At 31.9% G+C, this 16,457-nt stretch overlaps 3 protein-coding genes across 7 annotated transcripts; 1 reads left to right on the top strand and 2 right to left on the bottom strand.

Annotated features, from left to right (window-relative positions):
* The first annotated feature begins 197 nt into the window (after positions 1–197).
* LOC109546478 (glycerol-3-phosphate acyltransferase 3-like) lies at positions 198–3,527 on the top strand. Of its 4 annotated transcripts, none has more exons than XM_048667402.1 (10): positions 201–580; positions 827–960; positions 1,148–1,302; positions 1,967–2,048; positions 2,101–2,361; positions 2,418–2,654; positions 2,710–2,825; positions 2,883–3,035; positions 3,091–3,288; positions 3,344–3,527. In XM_048667402.1, exons 2-10 carry the CDS (start codon positions 829–831, stop codon positions 3,429–3,431), a joined length of 1,422 nt encoding a protein of 473 aa, XP_048523359.1. In that variant the 5' UTR covers positions 201–580; positions 827–828; the 3' UTR covers positions 3,432–3,527. The 4 variants fall into 4 exon arrangements, with proteins under 4 accessions (XP_048523355.1, XP_048523359.1, XP_048523360.1 ...); XM_048667403.1 differs by having other exon boundaries at positions 201–755; XM_048667398.1 differs by having other exon boundaries at positions 198–960; positions 1,967–2,045.
* Positions 3,528–6,180: 2,653 nt separating this feature from the next.
* On the bottom strand, positions 6,181–10,987 carry LOC109546479. Of its 2 annotated transcripts, XM_019917456.2 has the most exons (8): positions 10,395–10,987; positions 9,776–10,052; positions 9,528–9,713; positions 8,456–8,621; positions 8,237–8,398; positions 8,087–8,183; positions 6,417–6,677; positions 6,181–6,359 (listed from the first exon to the last, which is right to left on the bottom strand). In XM_019917456.2, exons 2-8 carry the CDS (start codon positions 10,044–10,046, stop codon positions 6,312–6,314), a joined length of 1,191 nt encoding a protein of 396 aa, XP_019773015.2. In that variant the 5' UTR covers positions 10,047–10,052; positions 10,395–10,987; the 3' UTR covers positions 6,181–6,311. The 2 variants fall into 2 exon arrangements, with proteins under 2 accessions (XP_019773015.2, XP_019773016.2); XM_019917457.2 differs by lacking the exon at positions 10,395–10,987 and having other exon boundaries at positions 9,776–10,208.
* Positions 10,988–12,710: 1,723 nt separating this feature from the next.
* LOC109546474 (odorant receptor 30a) lies at positions 12,711–16,157 on the bottom strand. The gene is made up of 7 exons (XM_019917452.2): positions 15,834–16,157; positions 15,596–15,781; positions 14,462–14,627; positions 14,028–14,189; positions 13,840–13,936; positions 13,097–13,357; positions 12,711–13,043 (listed from the first exon to the last, which is right to left on the bottom strand). The coding sequence occupies exons 1-7, from the start codon at positions 16,102–16,104 to the stop codon at positions 12,996–12,998; spliced, it is 1,191 nt and encodes a 396-aa protein (XP_019773011.2). The 5' UTR covers positions 16,105–16,157; the 3' UTR covers positions 12,711–12,995.
* Between the last annotated feature and the right edge of the window lie 300 nt (positions 16,158–16,457).

Below are 16,457 nucleotides of genomic sequence, written 5' to 3'. Positions count from 1 at the left end.
TATAAGCTCGCAAAACTTTTCAACTTATTTACGAATTTTTATTTATTTACTACTTAAATAATTTTTGACTAATTAAAATTAGTTCTTTTCAATCATTTTTGAGTTCCAGTTCCATTAATTAAATTAGCGCGTGATGCGAATTTTACTCTGCTGGAAATTGTAGTTAAAGTTGACCTTCGACATAAATTTAGCGCTCTCCTATTTTATCGCTTTTATTTATTGTTGAACTACATATAGTTTTGTGTTGCAACGTGAATTGAACCGTACAATGGCAGTAAATACGCTGTGATTACTGGCAAATTTCGGTTTTTAGTTATTTCTGTGATGAAACTTATCGGACATCTGAATGGTGAATCAACGTGAGCTACAGTTGTTTCGGATACAAATAAATTATCCACTTTTAAGTACTTACTGTACCTATAACTCATGTGCGCAATAATTATTAAAAGCATCTGAGACGGAGATTGGCAAACGAATTATGCATTGTGAAATAAGCATTTCAAACTTGCAAGTTAACTTTACATTATTTAAACTGATGCATATAAAGGCGACTTTGCATTATCAATTCGACCTCAAAAAGGTAACGAGTCTGACCTTTGCTTAGTGCAACTGATGGATAGCGATAAAAATCAGAGTGGCAGTTCAAAATTCGAAAGTATTTTTCAAGATAAATACATGATTTATAATCAGCAAATAATCAAGTCAATAGGGTTATCGTAAGATAAAAATAACAAACGTTTTGAATATCCACAAATGTATGTTCCGCTGTAAAGGTGTTGTAGTGTTTAGTGGAAGTGCAGTGAATTAAACAAAATGATTCTTTTAGCTATGGGAAGTTTGATTTATATTTTATTCGTGCCATGGAATGTCTTGCTACTGTTTATAGTGTTTTTGGCATCCATCGGAAAATCTCTGGGAGTTAGGAAGCTCTACATCAAGATCCTCTTATATGTCTTTGAGGTACACATATTTTCATTCATTATTTTAACTTGACTTGAATATTTCCTGAGAGCAAACCAACCAAACCCAAATAAATAAAAATAATGTTATTCAAAGGCCTTGATCTCCTGTTTCCAATCGGTTAGCAAGTTCAGGGTAGTTAAATATTTTCGGACTTAACACTGCTTATCTCTGTTGAATCTGCTAGTTTGGAAGAAGAAATATCGAGCATGCAAATAGACAAAAACACAACAGAATAATAGAAGATGAATCTGAAGATGAAGGATTTGGGGAAGGACGACCGTCCAAAGGTGAAGCTATTATTCTCAGGACGGCTGTAGCTGATCGAAATTGTTTGATAAGGTGAGATAATAAATTGATAAACTATGTAAGTGTTTGCTTTTTTCTATAAAATTTCTGAAGATTATGCGCTCTAAATTAAAATAAAAATAAAAAACTATTGTTTTGAACCATTTAAACTTACGGTTTTCAATGTGCTAAATTTGATATTTTCTGCTAATTTAATGATTTTTTCCAACTAGTTGCTGTATCGTTTAGTCGCTAATTTGTGATTACTGAGGCCAATAAGGATAAGAATTGTATACATATGTATGCAGTTTCAGATATTGCGGATTTTACAGCAAATTTAATTCAATTTTCATTGCTCCTTTGATATAAAAAAATGTTTGGACCCGTCTATCTAATGAGCTGAACACTATTTTACATCGAAATTGTTTTGACGATAGTATTATTATTTTCCTAATTAAGTAAAACTCGGATTAATCTAATAGCATTTTTTGAAAACTTTTGGTTAATTAAATATTTAGTCCAACTGCATCAAGAAATTTAAAATAGTGGTGCTAAAGTGTTATTAGTAAATAAGTACGTAAATTTTCCTTTTGAGTAAACCGGTCGGTAATTTTTTTTTAAATGCCTAAAAGTAAAAAAAAAACATGAGAAAACTGAGAAACGTGAAAAATGTGGAACGTTTTCTGTATTTCTAGGTAGAATTGTTTTTATTTTACAGCCGAGAAAAAGAACTTATTTTACTACCAGAATTATCACCATCTCAACAAAAAACCAGTTTAGAAAATGACGAAGAAAAAGTGGTAAAACTCTATTGTTTTGCAGTGATTTTTGTTAATTGATGCTGAAATTTAGAATTCATCCGAAAAAATCGATTTCGATTTGAAACATTGGCTGCGAAGCTTGGATTATACGAAGAGTGGAATCGAATCGATCATTGAAGATCAAGTGACCTCGCGATTCGAAGCAGAAGAGCTAAAGAACTGGAACTTCCTCACTAGAACCAACCAAACATACGAGTTCATCTCTTGGAAACTCACTTTTCTTTGGATCTTTGGATTCTTTGTTAGATATTTGATTCTGCTGCCACTGAGGTTGTACATATTTTGCTTCGGTGTAAGTCCATGATTCAAGCTCACCAATAAGACATTTTAATTCCTTAATTCTTTCAGATAATTTGGCTGAGTTTGACCACGCCTTTAATAGGAAAACTCCCGGATTCTTCATTTAAAAGATGGCTCAATCACCGCTGTTATCTGATAGCCTTCCGAATATTAACACGGTCATTATCAGCAGTGATTACCGTACATAATAAGCAATGGAGGCCGCAGAAAGGGTCTATTTGCGTTGCGAATCATACCAGCCCCATAGACTGTATTATTTTATCAAATGACAACTGTTATTCATTGGTATGTTGCAGTCGCTCACCGTTAATTTTTAAATCTAATTTCATTTCATTTGCAGATCGGCCAAAGGCATGGAGGAATATTGGGAACAGTTCAAAGAGCCTTAAATAGAGCATCTCCTCATATTTGGTTCGAACGCTCTGAAGCAAAAGATAGAGGATTGGTTTCACAAAGGCAAGTTTACTGGTTTAGTGGCTTTTGTTTAAGTGATTTTTTCGGTTGTAAATGCAGGCTGAAAGAGCACACTTCCAACCCAAAAAATCCGCCAATGTTAATCTTTCCTGAAGGCACCTGCATCAACAACACCTCGGTCATGCAGTTTAAGAAGGGCAGCTTCGAAGTTGGATGTCCAATTTACCCAGTTGCCATTAAATATGATCCCAGGTAGAAATCTCAGTACGTTAAATTCACTTAATGATAGATGAATAATTCCCTGTAGGTTTGGCGATGCTTTCTGGAACAGCAGCAAATATTCCATGGGCGAATATCTATTTATGATGATGACTAGCTGGGCGATTGTCTGTGATGTTTGGTATTTACCACCAGTCCACCAAGAGCAAGGGGAAACTTCAGTTGAATACGCAAACAGAGTCAAGCAATTAATCGCTCAGCAGGGTGGCCTGGTAGACCTTGTCTGGTAAGTTTTGTTGCTGATGAGTTTCTGGAGATAAACGGCTTGTTTTGGTTTATAGGGATGGTCAACTAAAGCGCTCGAGACCGAAAAGAGAGTGGATGGAGAGGCAACAGGAAAAATTGAGCAAGGAGTGGAAGCGAGACTGAGTTGGCAGTTTTTTGCTGAATTGCAGTATTTGTAAATTATTGTCTTTTTGGTTAATCATGATTTTTAAATATATGTTTTTGTATGTTTGCCAAAAAGTTTTTGAGATTTTTATGCATTCCAAGTTGATAACAGTTATTTGGATTATTGAAGAGGCATTCGAGTTTCGACTGAATCATTGTCGACAAGTCAAACTTACATCTTCTTATCTGAATACGGGGCTGCAAATGGACAATGCGATGAATATGTTCCGAACTATTTTAACTAACGGCACATTTGTTTTTGTTTTTTTTACATTTTATAAAATTGCCGGAATAACTGTTTTAGTATTAAAATTTTACACTCTGTATGTCAAAAGCCTTGTTTGATCTCTTATTTTTATGAAAAAGGTCCTATTTTAAATCATAGATTTGAGTGTTAATGTATTTACAATTTATTTTTCAGCAGGGTTTTTATATACTACAATGTATTCCTCTAGAAACGGCATGCATTTTCGACTAGATACATGACAAAATTGAAAAATTTGCAGTATCTGCATACATATAATTTCTTACACATACAATTTTGCAAAAACACCCCATTTTTAGTTCCTTTATTTATGATGCTGCTCTAAATGAATGTCGATAGGAGAAGAGAAAAATATATAGGTACGTAGCGATAGGAACTTCTTTATAGAAAATCCCAGTAGGAAAACATTCATATTTATCGGAAAAAATAAGCAATTATGAAATATGACCATTAACAGATTTGTTTTCCACGAATTTGAGATGATTCTTCTGCTAACCATGTTTTGTAAATTTCGATGTCGCATTCAAATCTCTTGTTTTTTACGGAATTAACTTACAATTTTCAAAGTTGCTATATTTAAAATGTTGTAAAAACTTTAAACATTTTGAGTCAAAACTATATTTTCATTCATTTCATGATTCGAGAAAAACTGAGGCTTGAAGCCTCGGAAAGGTTCAGCTTCATAAAAATAAAGTGCATTATTTCCTATAATTATTTCAAAAATACTTTTTGTTTAGTAAACTATCGTATAATCTGGCCATGGCTGACTGAGACATTTACCTTAGCGAGCTTAAACATAAAAATACTTTGTTAAGAGACAAGCAAGAACTGCTCAAATTTGTTTATTTTTTAGCACAGATAACTCAAAATATAAGTAGTATTTACTCGTAATATTTAAATATCACACGTTTAAATGTGCATTTTTACGAGTAAAACTGATTCTCAGTCAGGGTAAAGTACATGGGAAACTTGTTTAATAAATAAAAAGTATAATTAAATAGTAGGAAAATGTGAATCCTTAAGTAAGTACTTATGTCGAAATATGGGAAAGTATATAAATGTTGATTTTTATTATTGATGTTTGAAACCAACCAATAAACGACAAGGGAAAAGCAAAATTTGAAATTTAATATTCCTGAAAGATATCTACATATTTTCAACACTTAAAACACCGTTATAAAAAAACATTTTTTATGTTCTKCTGCAAAAATGCGAATAATAACGACTTCCTTTACAGCCATAAAAAGTATCAGAAGCGAATGTAAAATTCAATCTATGTAAAAAACAATCTATGACTAAAAATGATATTCAGGTAAACGTAATTTGCAAAAGATTCTGAATTCTGTTGTTAAAAAATGTAAATTTGTTTTAATGTGTTGTATTATTAGCTGGAAATTGGATCGAATAATACGTCGTCATGCATTTTAACTGCCAACAATTCGCGAATTTATTTCTGCAACATCAATCGGGCTGTGTTTTATAGATAGTCTTGCTATCAGATGCTAAAATTGTTAAACCGCCTAATTCAATTGTGTTAATACAATAAAACTTYCTGGGTTGACTGTTCGYCACCCAAAATAGTCGCTTTCGAGTGAAACCTGKTCTAAATGTAACTGTCTTATGTACTTCTTTGGATAACTGGATTAGTAACACAGTCACACTATCGTTAATAACCGGAGCAGAAGACAAACGCTATASGAAAAAAACCTTTCGATCACAACCAGACAATTGTGAGATTTAAAAAATTGCAACTCTTTTTTCACTCAACTTTTGTACCTTTTTTGCCATATTCTGTATAAAGTTCCAAGCTGTAGTTACATAGCCATAACAACTGACTCTGCAACCAGAGTACCGAGAAGACACCAGGCATCAGCAGAATACCAAGAAGACACCAGGCATCAGCATTTGACGTGTCAGCAGTTGCGTTTACTTCATTTGGTTGTTATACATAATTCATTCATTCTTTGTAACCACCTTGTGGAATTAAGTAGTAAGCTTATTCGCTGTTAAAATTAAATAAAGCTTTTTAAAAACGGTTTCGTTAAATAAAGTTTTATAATTCTGTTAAAGGCTAAAATAAAAATAAAATACACTTACCCTTAAGCTGCTTATTTCTGCATTATAAAAGTCACTAAACCGCCGAACTTCCGTACTGTAAAACTCAATTGAAACTCCAAATGCATACTTCAATAATGGCATTTTCTGTTTGAGGGCATGTCAAGATCACTGTTTCAGCTTTTGACAGTAAACGTCAGTAAGATTGCAAACTGAAAAAAACCGATGTTTTTGCAAAAATCGCATTACCGATTGCCAAAGCACCACAAAGCGGTGACGAAAAACTTTATATTTCGGCTATCCATCAATTTCCGGCACAAAAATGGGAAAAATCCTGATTTTTTTGGAAATATTGACGGCTCAAACCGTCTGCACTCTTACCGGTCCACCATTAACCGAAACACTAACTCGACTAAATGACATAACCAAGATTTATTGCATTCTATACAAAAGCAAACTCTAATACCTATATTTTGCGTATATTTTGAGGAAATCGGCCAATTTACTGCTTGAGTGTCCAATTTTCCATTAGCCACAGTTTAGATCGTGGTTAGAAGCGTGAGAAAAGAATACGAACCCTTCAATATCTGCAAGAAGACTTACATAAAACAACGTTGTTTTCATATTCACCTGGTCAAAGTTACTGTTAAGAAAGTAGTCATATCAATCGCGTTCAAATCTCCCACAGTAATGCAAAGATTCTTTTGGCAGCGTAAAATACAGATATTCAAGTTCATTTTGATGTCTTTGGGTAGTTCAATCCAATCGATTTCAAACCAATCCGCAGCCAATTGCTGACTGAGCTGACTCAGATCGTTAGCGCTGTTGGTGTAGATGAAGATTCTAGCGATCAAGCAGCTGATAAATTGCCCGAGAAAGATGCATTGGATTGCATTTAAATTTGTCTGAAATTGGGAGAAAAATGTTTAATTGGGATTAGTTTCTTCAGATTGTTGTTAAAGTGCTTTAACTGCTAGGGTTTTCATAAATCATGCCTCTAAAGTGGGACTTGGAAAAATGTAGTTCAGTTTTAGGCCTCTGTGCTCGAATCGTCAAGAACTTTTTCTAAAACTACCACTTTTTGTACAAAAATAAAATAGAAAGATCAAGAGATAAGAAAAATCAAGAAATAAAAAAATTGAATATAATAAACTCGCATTTTAAACATTCCAAGAAGTTGTAAATCAAGATCCAGACTTCATTCTTAAATATTAATAGTGATTTCATAAATCTCCGTTTTAAAAAGTTTATTCCTCTTAGTCATACATCGGTAAGTTTGATTCATATACAGAGAGAATTTTAAAAATATTTTCCTTTTATAAACATCGAAAAGTTGATCATTTTAAATTAGTATTGTCGATTTTTTTCACCAATATCTATTGAGTTTTATTTAGTTAATGCAAAGTGAACAGTTTTCAATTTAGTCACCCAAACTTATAAAAAAATATTCGAGACTGAAATCAGCATTAGCGAACAAAACATTAGCAAGAAGACAATTTTTTTGAATATTGAAAAATAGTTCCTTATTTCTTGTATTTCTACAAAAATATATTATAAAGTCAAATTTATAGCAATATCCAGGAAGTTCCAAATTATTTGGCTATAGAGTCTGCTAAAAAAAAATTAGGTACTATTTTTCATTGTCATTTTGCCCAATCTTATAGTAACATAGTTTTTCAAGTTTTCTTCCCTTAAACATGCATTCATTTCTTCTACAATCACTTATTTTTGACCAAATCAATTTAAATAACAAAGTTTTTTGCGCCTTGAAGGTTTTTTGTTTAGAATAGCGCCTATAGAAACAAGCATTAAATTATTGGTTTGAGTCGCTTAATAGCTTTTGCTTTCGGCTTTTGAAATAAACGGACAACTTTTCGCTGCTTTTAATTAATTAGTTGCCTAGTCAGAATAATTTTCTAAAATGGCGATTTATAGAGGCGAACCTCAAATTATGGTACCTACTCTAAAGAGAAGAACCATTCGAAAAAATAAAAATCAGGAATTATTTAATTTATTTAATAAATGTAATATAATCTGTAATTTATTTAAAATCTGAATCTTACAGAAGTTTTCTTATTATTTATTTCGTATTATTTTAGGGATCAATTGACATCTTCAGGCATATACAAACTATATTTTTTCGGTGTATGAATAACTCTTTGCATCGTCTGTCTTTAACCATAATGAAAGGTTGTTATGGTTAAACCTTAAATGATACAGCTTTTGAGACTTTTTCTCAAAAGATTAATAGATTTAATGTTTAAATCCTCATCTCAAGGTTTCAAAATAATCACAACTAGTAAAAGCTATTTACCATCAACTGATAAAGCATACCGGCCAGTTGTACAGACCCTGGAATAAACTCAAGCATCATGAGTTGCTTTATACTGCCATTAATCATGTTCACATAACTAAAATATGAAGTCAGTAATAATATTGAACTAAGTATTAGTTTAATGATAACCTAATAACATCCTGATGCATCGCAATCAACTGCTTTTGCAAAAGTCTTGCAGATTCATTCTTAGGAACTCCTTCAGTGTGCATGATTTCTTCACAATATCGGTTAAAGTTGTGAATATAGTGCTGAAGAATTCTCACCTGGCAGGCGCCAAAGGCAATAAAACTGAAAATTGATAAACCGAATGACTGTAAAAAACGTCCGAACTGTTACAAGCTGTACCTGTAAAGAATGAGGTCGGTTGTAACGAAAAAATAGGCCAAATATGCGCCAACTAATGATTTCCACACGAAATCCAACCAAAAATATTCCTCTACAGGAGACCAAGCAGATACGGGTAGTTGACGAATCCGAATTGTTTCATTTTCTCTTTGTATTTCAATAGGATCTACGAGTAAAATAACTCATTTTTGTTATCCCTATCGTTTTTTGTTAAATTAAAGAAACTTTTTAAAATCCGAGTCTATTTATCAAAAAAACATCACTTTTTAAGTTGTTGTATGCAATTACTACCGGACCAAAATGCATTGATTTCATTAAATTATTTATTTTAGTCACTTTAGCAAGGCCCAAAAATCGCTGTAAAGTCTTTACGTTTAATCTGATTCTATAGAGTAGTTTCAATATTGTTTTGATTCACTTTGTGAGCAATACTTGATTTAAAGTAATCAATAATAACGACTAGTCTAGAATCTGAAATGTTATAGGAAGGAACAAAGAAAATTATATACAGATTGACAAATCAAATTTTTAATTATTTCAGTATTTTGATTCTTCAATTCAATAAATTTTCTAAGATGACACCAGAGATATAGTCAGAATTAAAAAAAAGAAGAGAACAATAAAAATCTGAATTTTCCAGTCAACGCGTAAAAGAAGACAAGAAAAAAAATTTCCAATTTATTGAAAAATCAGTAACATAAAAATTTTATGATTTTCTACATTTATTCACCATCAAAAAAGCAGTTTTATATTTAAAAAAATTACTCATCAACTGAAATAACTAGCAAAATTGCTAGTTCAGAGAATCAAGATAGGAAAATGTACTCAAGTCTAGACAATAGAAATAAAAAATACCTTAAATTGAGAAATTGTATTGAAATGAAAAAAATATTGTGTGTTACTCATATTGTATTTTTAAATAAAGATATTGGCAAAATTATATTTATGGATCAGAAACATTCAGATTTGAAATTGAAGACTTAGGCATAAGCTCAGTTCAAAGGTGCCCTGATGGTAGATTTTACAAATTCAGAGTTTGTTTTTGAGAAATTTTTGTTCTTTAAAATCTTACCCCTGAATGCGGGAGCACAAGCATAACATATTACCACCATCACCATACCAGCCATGTAGTACTTCCTCACTCTTTGTATGGGAGTTACGCTAGCTTTATACACTTTCCGAATATCCTCATCTTCACCATTGTAAATATTGTCTTCAAATCCGATGATTGTTTTAAATGCTCTAGCACTAATTGCACCTAATCCAAGAAGGCAAAAGACGGTTTCAGTTAACATGGCAACATTACCAGCAATTTCTTACCTTTTATATTGATCGCTTTGATAAGAGATGTAAAATGAAAATAACTGACCGTGTAATTTCTGATTAACTCGTCATATACGAAATACTCCCCAGTCACGATTTGGTAAAGTTTAACAACTTCGGAAAAGTAACAAAACAATGCCAAAACGTATATGATAACAGCACATATTTTATGGAGCAGTGGCTTCGTGCGGTCTTGGGGAGTAATATCGGGCAATATGTAAATGTATTTGGCGAGAGGAATACAGAAACCGAAAAAGTCGTTCTTCATTACTGGCTGTAAAAAAATGTCACAGGAAAAATAATGATGGTTTTTAGCCACCCAATTAATGTAAGAATTTTGTGAAATGATGGAGCTTATCGCCTTTAAATTTCCACTTCCAAGCAAAACAAATCTTGAAGACGGACCAGGATAATGTTCACCTAAACCAAAAAGTTTCCAGTGAAAATCATAAAAATGCGCTCCTCAGGCAAGATTTATCTTGAAAAGATGTGGTTTTTTGGTGTATTTTATTTGCAGATTCTTCAATTAATTGTGTCTGAACGAAAGAATCAATATAATTTATTCAAATAACACGGCTTATTTTGCCAAAAGCAAAAATACAAAAAATGTACATACATGTTTAGCCTTGCAAACTTGCAACTGAACACTAAGGAATTATTCTGGTCTGTAACGTATATGAATGTTTTGCTGAAACAACTCATTCACTGAGTTAACTTCTAAGAGGCATAAGAATTAAATTACATAGAGAAAGAAAAATTAAATCCAGCCCTGATAATTGTTCAACAAAGGCTGTGATTGGTTGGCAGTAATCTATCTGGATATGGAAAACGACTGTCTGAAGAAGGAAAGGAGAAAGGAAAGTGGCTATATTTAAATATTTCAGTATTATACACCTAAACTATAATTTAAAAACCCTTTCTATGCGAAATACTTTGCAATTAGAAACATGGTATATGGGGGCAATTTGCTGAAAAATAATGAAATATTAAACATTTTGAGCGGTGTTTGTGACGATAAACATCTATTTAACTTGATTGTTATTGAAATATTCAATTTATCTGATTTTAAAAATGGCGATGATACATGTATTTAGTCAGGGCCAAGGATGGAAGTAAAGTATTGTCCAGTAGCGCCGGTTAAACCAAGTTAACGTAATCTAGCTTCGTGTTACGATATTAAATCAATAAAATTAATTTACATTTTTTTGTACTTTATTGACATCATGTACGATTAAAAAATATATTCTTCAAAATACTTTAATTTTTAATTACTAACTTTTTCAAAAATTATATGATTTTTTTATGAAGAACTTGCTCTTCTAATTTGTAGCGAAGAGATAGAAAATTAGATTTAAAAAAATTATTTGCTTATATGTAAATAACAACAAACAAACAGAAAATATAATGGATAATATTTTTAAATGAGTCTACTAAAATTGATAATTATTGATAATAATTGTTGCATTTACAAAATGTATTTCTGCAGTTTGGTCCGTTTTATTCAAAACCGCAATCAGCGAGCTTCATAAATTGTTTATATCATATTATAATTATGTCTTAAAACATTCAAGGGATGACAAAACAGAACAATTAAGATTAATCCGTTTAATTAGAACAATAAAGAAGCACTCAAATTGAAATAAGTGAGGAACAAAAAAATGGAAAACTGGCACAGAAATAGCGTTAGAAAAAATGCAATTGATGCCTGAGGAGGTAAAAATATTAGTTTTCAACGCGCAAAAGATGCTATTGAGAGAAATGCAAGAAATAATTCAAATAGCACTTTTGATCAGATGAATTAACGCCGTAAGACAGCATACAAGTAAAGTATTATGAACGATAACTACAGACAAAAACATGTAAATGTGTGATTATAGTACACTGGCGGAACAAGAGGACAACAAACCACAATGAAGAAACATGTGGAAAGTCAAAGGAAGACAGAAGAAAAAATTGTCGAATTTTCCAAGTCCGAAAATTTAGTGTAAATCTGTTTTTGCTCTAAAATAATACCATGAGATTACAAGACAAAACTAGAAAACTTGGTCGTAAACTTTAAGGTAAATTAAATTCCTTAAAAACAAATGCAAAACTCACAGCGATCAGAAGAAAAACCGGAAGATACCTACAGACGGTATAACGCATGGTTCATATTTTCATTAAAAATGAAAAACAGTAACAGTCAAGCGTAGTAATACATTACATGCAAATTGGAAAAATATTTAAATAAATTCCATATTTTTACTTCAAAAAATCTAAATTTTAAATCTCGTTATTTAATATTAACTTAATGGTTGATTAGGAAAATATAAATATAGTTTTTGCTAAACCAAAGAAATTCTGGGTTCTAAAGGCCCGAAAGAAATTGCTAAATATTTGAAAAGTGACTAACAATTGAAAACACAAAACTGTGAATTTATAAATAGTTTTGGACGAGTTGCTAATAATTGATTTTAGACTTGAAAACTTAGTGAACACGCATTGAAATTACGGAATTTCATATAGAAAATCCGAAAAATCACAAGTAAAACGAGCATTATATAAATGTTTGTAGTACTTTGTCATTAGAATAAAAAAAAAAAACAGTGCTACCACAATTATGATTAAATTATTCAAATAAAAGTATTGAACAAAAATCAACTGATAAATCACATAAGTAAATAAAAAAATACTTCGAAAAACTAACAACTTGCAAGATTTAATACAAAAATGTAAATTAACCGAACTCGAATGTTGGGCGACATCTACGAGATTGCAATAACAAACATCTCAACAAATCAATAAAAGGAAAAAGCAGAATGCATCAGTAATCGTGTAGATAAATAAACAACTCTAGATTGTGTTCCAGAGTTCGCGCTATGAGTCGCACTGCGCTATTTTATATTTCATATTCATCCAAGTCAAATAATTAACAATATTAACTCAAAAAATCACCTCAAGCTTCTTCCGCAAAAGAAGAAAATATTTTAAATTGAAAACACTGCTGCTTGTGCTTCTAAACGTTATATTTGATTAAATTCAAAATATGGGTGAAATCAAAGGCGCTCTGTTCCTATTATATACTTTAAAATTGAAGAAAACCGGCATGCAATGAAAGTGCTTATTTATTGACTTCTCTAACTACTCTGAAAGTATTTGAAAGTGTTCAGCCTTTGTGCTCTTGTTTTTTTTGTTCGTCATGCGTGCTTAATTTCATCGTCCATTCCAGACCCAACATTTAGATAGTCATCAAAAGCGTCAGGTAGGAATAAGTTCCTTTCAGAATCTACGAAACAGTTTCGTGCATTTTCAAATCTTCGTCTGAATTTAGTAACTTACAACTAGGAAAGTCTTCATCGTAATGACATCTAAGTCTCCAACAGTAATACAAAGGCTTTTCTGTGAGCGCATAATGCAAATATGTAAATTCGTCTTCACGCCTTTGGGTAGATCATTCCAATCGATTTCGAACCAATCATCTGCAAGTTGCTGACTGATCTGACTTAAGTTGTGGGCGTTGTGAGCATAGATGAAGACTCTGGCAATTAAGCTACAGATGAATTCCCCCAGAAGAATGCATTGGATATAGTTTAGGTTTTTCTATAGAACACCAAGAAAGTTAACAATCAGTTTGTATTTCTAGTTCATTTATGTTGCTAGTATTTTGGTAAATTGCCCATGAAGATTGTAAATGATTCAGGTGACAATAATTCTTGAAAGATTTGTAAAAGTGCTTTTTAGAATATGCCTGTGCTTAACGAGGTCATTCGAAGCAATCAAAAGAGCTCTCAAAAACTTTATCAGTTGGGTCGGAAACCCCTTTCATGTCGTCAGCGATGAAACATGTTTGTCCAGTTTATCTACAGAGTTCTAAGAAAATCCCATTAACAATCACTAAATATGCGCCAATGTATTTACTCGCACGCTACTTCTTACCGTTGATCACTAAATTATCTTAACTTTCACTTTACTTTGACTCATTTCGTGCAAGCAACATTATTCCACATTGAATCACTTTGTGAACAATAAAAGTGGAAATATATCATAAACCAGTATACAAAAGATATAATATGAGTTTTTACCATTAGCTGGAAAATCAGGCCGGCAAGTTGTAGCGAACCAGGTAGAAAATCCAGCAGCATTAAGTTCTTTAAACTACCGTTTATCATTTTTACATAACTGAAAAACAGAAGTTATATATTCCGACATAAGCTTTCTTCTGAAGGGTAGATTATAGTGGACGCCAACTTTGAATCACTTTGTAGCTTACCTGATGATGTCTTGATGATAAATTATAATTTTTTTTTGTAAAATTCTGGCCGAATCCTCCCTAGAATATCCGTGGGTCAGCATTATATTTCTGCAATATTGATTAAAATTGCGTATATAATGCCGAAGAATTTCGATCCGACAGGTGCCGAAAGCTATAAAACTGAAAAAAAAACACTGAATATTTGTATTTACAGGGTGATTTAGGTTAGAAAATTAACAATGTAATATTAAATTTGTTTGAAAACTATTTAAACTTAACTGCGTTAAATATTTTATTATTATACGAAAATTTCATTGACAAAGCTTGTTTGAAATGAATTCATAATCACCTAACTAAAGTAAAAGTCAGCCTAAACTTTATTAATAATTAAAATTAAAATGTCAACGAATCAATCATTGATTGAAAATGCATTATTTATTACTAGCAAGTACCTGAAACATATGAGGTCAGTCGTAACAAAAAAAATGGTCAAATATGAACCAGTTAATCCAGTCCAAACGAAAGCATACCAGTAGTGTTCTTCTACCGGAGACCAAGAAGATAATGGCACTTGACGAATTCGAATCGATTCGTTGTCTTTTTGAATTTGAATCGGATCTAAAATTGTTTTATATTACATAATATTGATGGTATTCAAAACAGATCAAGGAGTAAAATCTACTTTCTAAGTCCAATTAATTTTTTTGAAAAAATGTTTTGAATTGACTTTTTTTGTTATTGCTTGAAGAAGTTGGTTCAACTTTACAGAATATAAAAATCATTAATCACCGTAAACAATCAAGGTGTGTATTTAAACTCAAACAAACTACAAATATGTTTAACTCGTTAAATATATTCGCTAATTTTCACGATCGTTCCAGAATGGATGTGCTGGCTATTGAATCTATTAGTGGATATGCGAATATGATTGCGGGAATAGTACGAATCTAAATAAACAAACAAATTCAAGGGGGCTTGATTTTGTTTGTTTGGAGCTGGAAATCATTTCGTTCGTAGAACTGCTAGTTTCTAATGATCACTAGACACAAATATATCCCTGCATTAGTCTTAAATTTGCACGAAACTGAAGGCTGAATTAGCAATAAAAAGACTGCAAAGCCCAAAACTTTGTTGGAGTTTGTTTGAAAAAAATAATGTTCTTGCAAGATTTAACTTTTTTTGTAAATAAAATGATAGAACCAAAAGATCATAAAATAAAATTCAGCAAGAGAATTATATTTAAATATTTAACAAATGTAATTCATCCACTTCCTTTCTGACCATTGGGACGTTAATTAGATCAAACTGAGATTAATCTACACAAGATGGGCACCTCTTCATGATCCTTTAGCAATGAGATATTGGCTAGATCGACAGTATGCAGGAAAATGGCTTGATCCAAGAGGTGTACTTGAGTGGCCGCGAAGGTGCCCTGATTTCACCCTTTCAGATTTTTCTCTCGAAGGTAGCTTGTGAAATGAAGGCACACGAATAAGATTGAATATGCTTAAATTGGTGACTACCGGTTAACCGATTTTATATTAACCGCTGTTTCAGTATGTGATTTAAAACTTTAGATATCTTACCTCTAAATAGTGGAGCTGCAAGATAAAAAGCTACGACCAGCACAAATCCAGCCAAATAGTACTTTCTAGAATTTTGGACCGGAATTATGCAGGCTTTATACAGTTGATGAATGTCGTCGTTCAAAGATTTGTAAATGGCGTCTTCAAATTCCATTATTTCTCTAAACGCCCTTTTACTAATTTCACCTAAACAATGTTAGTTGAAAATGGCGAAAATTTCAAGCCAGCTAACTCGTACCTTTGATGAAAACAATTTTAAAAATAGTAGTAAAATGAAAAGAAGTCACCGTGTAATTTCTGATGAATTCATCAAGTATGAAATACTCTGCAGTTACAATCTGGTAAAGCTTAAACAGTTCGGTAATGTGGCAAAATAGTACCAGGAAATATATGAGGAAAGCGTATATTTTATCGAGCAATGATTTCCTGCTAGTTGATGGGGCGAGATCGGGCATTATGCAAAAGGCTTTGGCTAGCGGAATGCATACGCCAAAAAAATCGTTTCCCATTGCGATCTGCAATAGAAAAACGGAAAACTTTCAAAGTTTCCACAAATTTATTTTCGCATTCATTCACTGTGTTGTTCAAGTGGCTTCAAAAGAAAAAAGTTATATTTTTTAGAATTTCGGTTAATTATCAAATTAAAATGCAGAATGCCTTCTAAGCACGTGAGCTAAATGGGACCTACTGCGACATTTTTTGACAAAAAAATCAAATTTTTTCAGCGTCTATTAAGGCAAATTATCTGAATCTTCTGATATTGATGGTCAAAGATTTGTAATAAAAGAGACAAACGAACACTTTTAATAATTAAAGTATGATTACAATTAATATTCAAAAAAAATTATTATCAATATTAAAA

This window comes from Dendroctonus ponderosae, unplaced genomic scaffold, assembly GCF_020466585.1.
Source record: "Dendroctonus ponderosae isolate FM_Combo_2020 unplaced genomic scaffold, Dpon_F_20191213v2 Dpon_F_20191213_1, whole genome shotgun sequence".
Lineage (NCBI taxonomy): Eukaryota > Metazoa > Arthropoda > Insecta > Coleoptera > Curculionidae > Dendroctonus > Dendroctonus ponderosae.
This window is presented reverse-complemented; position numbering and strand designations above follow the sequence as displayed.

Coding starts and splice junctions, on each gene's coding strand:
- LOC109546478 (XM_019917454.2), top strand. CDS start 814: ATGATTCTTTTAGCTATGGGAAGTTTGATTTATATTTTATTCGTGCCA. Junction 3,036..3,090: donor GCCATTAAATATGATCCCAG/GTAGAAATCTCA, acceptor AATTCCCTGTAG/GTTTGGCGATGCTTTCTGGA. Junction 3,289..3,343: donor GGCCTGGTAGACCTTGTCTG/GTAAGTTTTGTT, acceptor TTTGGTTTATAG/GGATGGTCAACTAAAGCGCT.
- LOC109546479 (XM_019917456.2), bottom strand. CDS start 10,046: ATGAAGAACGACTTTTTCGGTTTCTGTATTCCTCTCGCCAAATACATT. Junction 8,622..9,527: donor TTGTGCTCCCGCATTCAGGG/GTAAGATTTTAA, acceptor TTTTACTCGTAG/ATCCTATTGAAATACAAAGA. Junction 8,399..8,455: donor ACCGACCTCATTCTTTACAG/GTACAGCTTGTA, acceptor ATCAATTTTCAG/TTTTATTGCCTTTGGCGCCT.
- LOC109546474 (XM_019917452.2), bottom strand. CDS start 16,104: ATGGGAAACGATTTTTTTGGCGTATGCATTCCGCTAGCCAAAGCCTTT. Junction 14,190..14,461: donor ACTGACCTCATATGTTTCAG/GTACTTGCTAGT, acceptor TTTTTTTTTCAG/TTTTATAGCTTTCGGCACCT. Junction 13,937..14,027: donor TATCATCAAGACATCATCAG/GTAAGCTACAAA, acceptor TCTGTTTTTCAG/TTATGTAAAAATGATAAACG.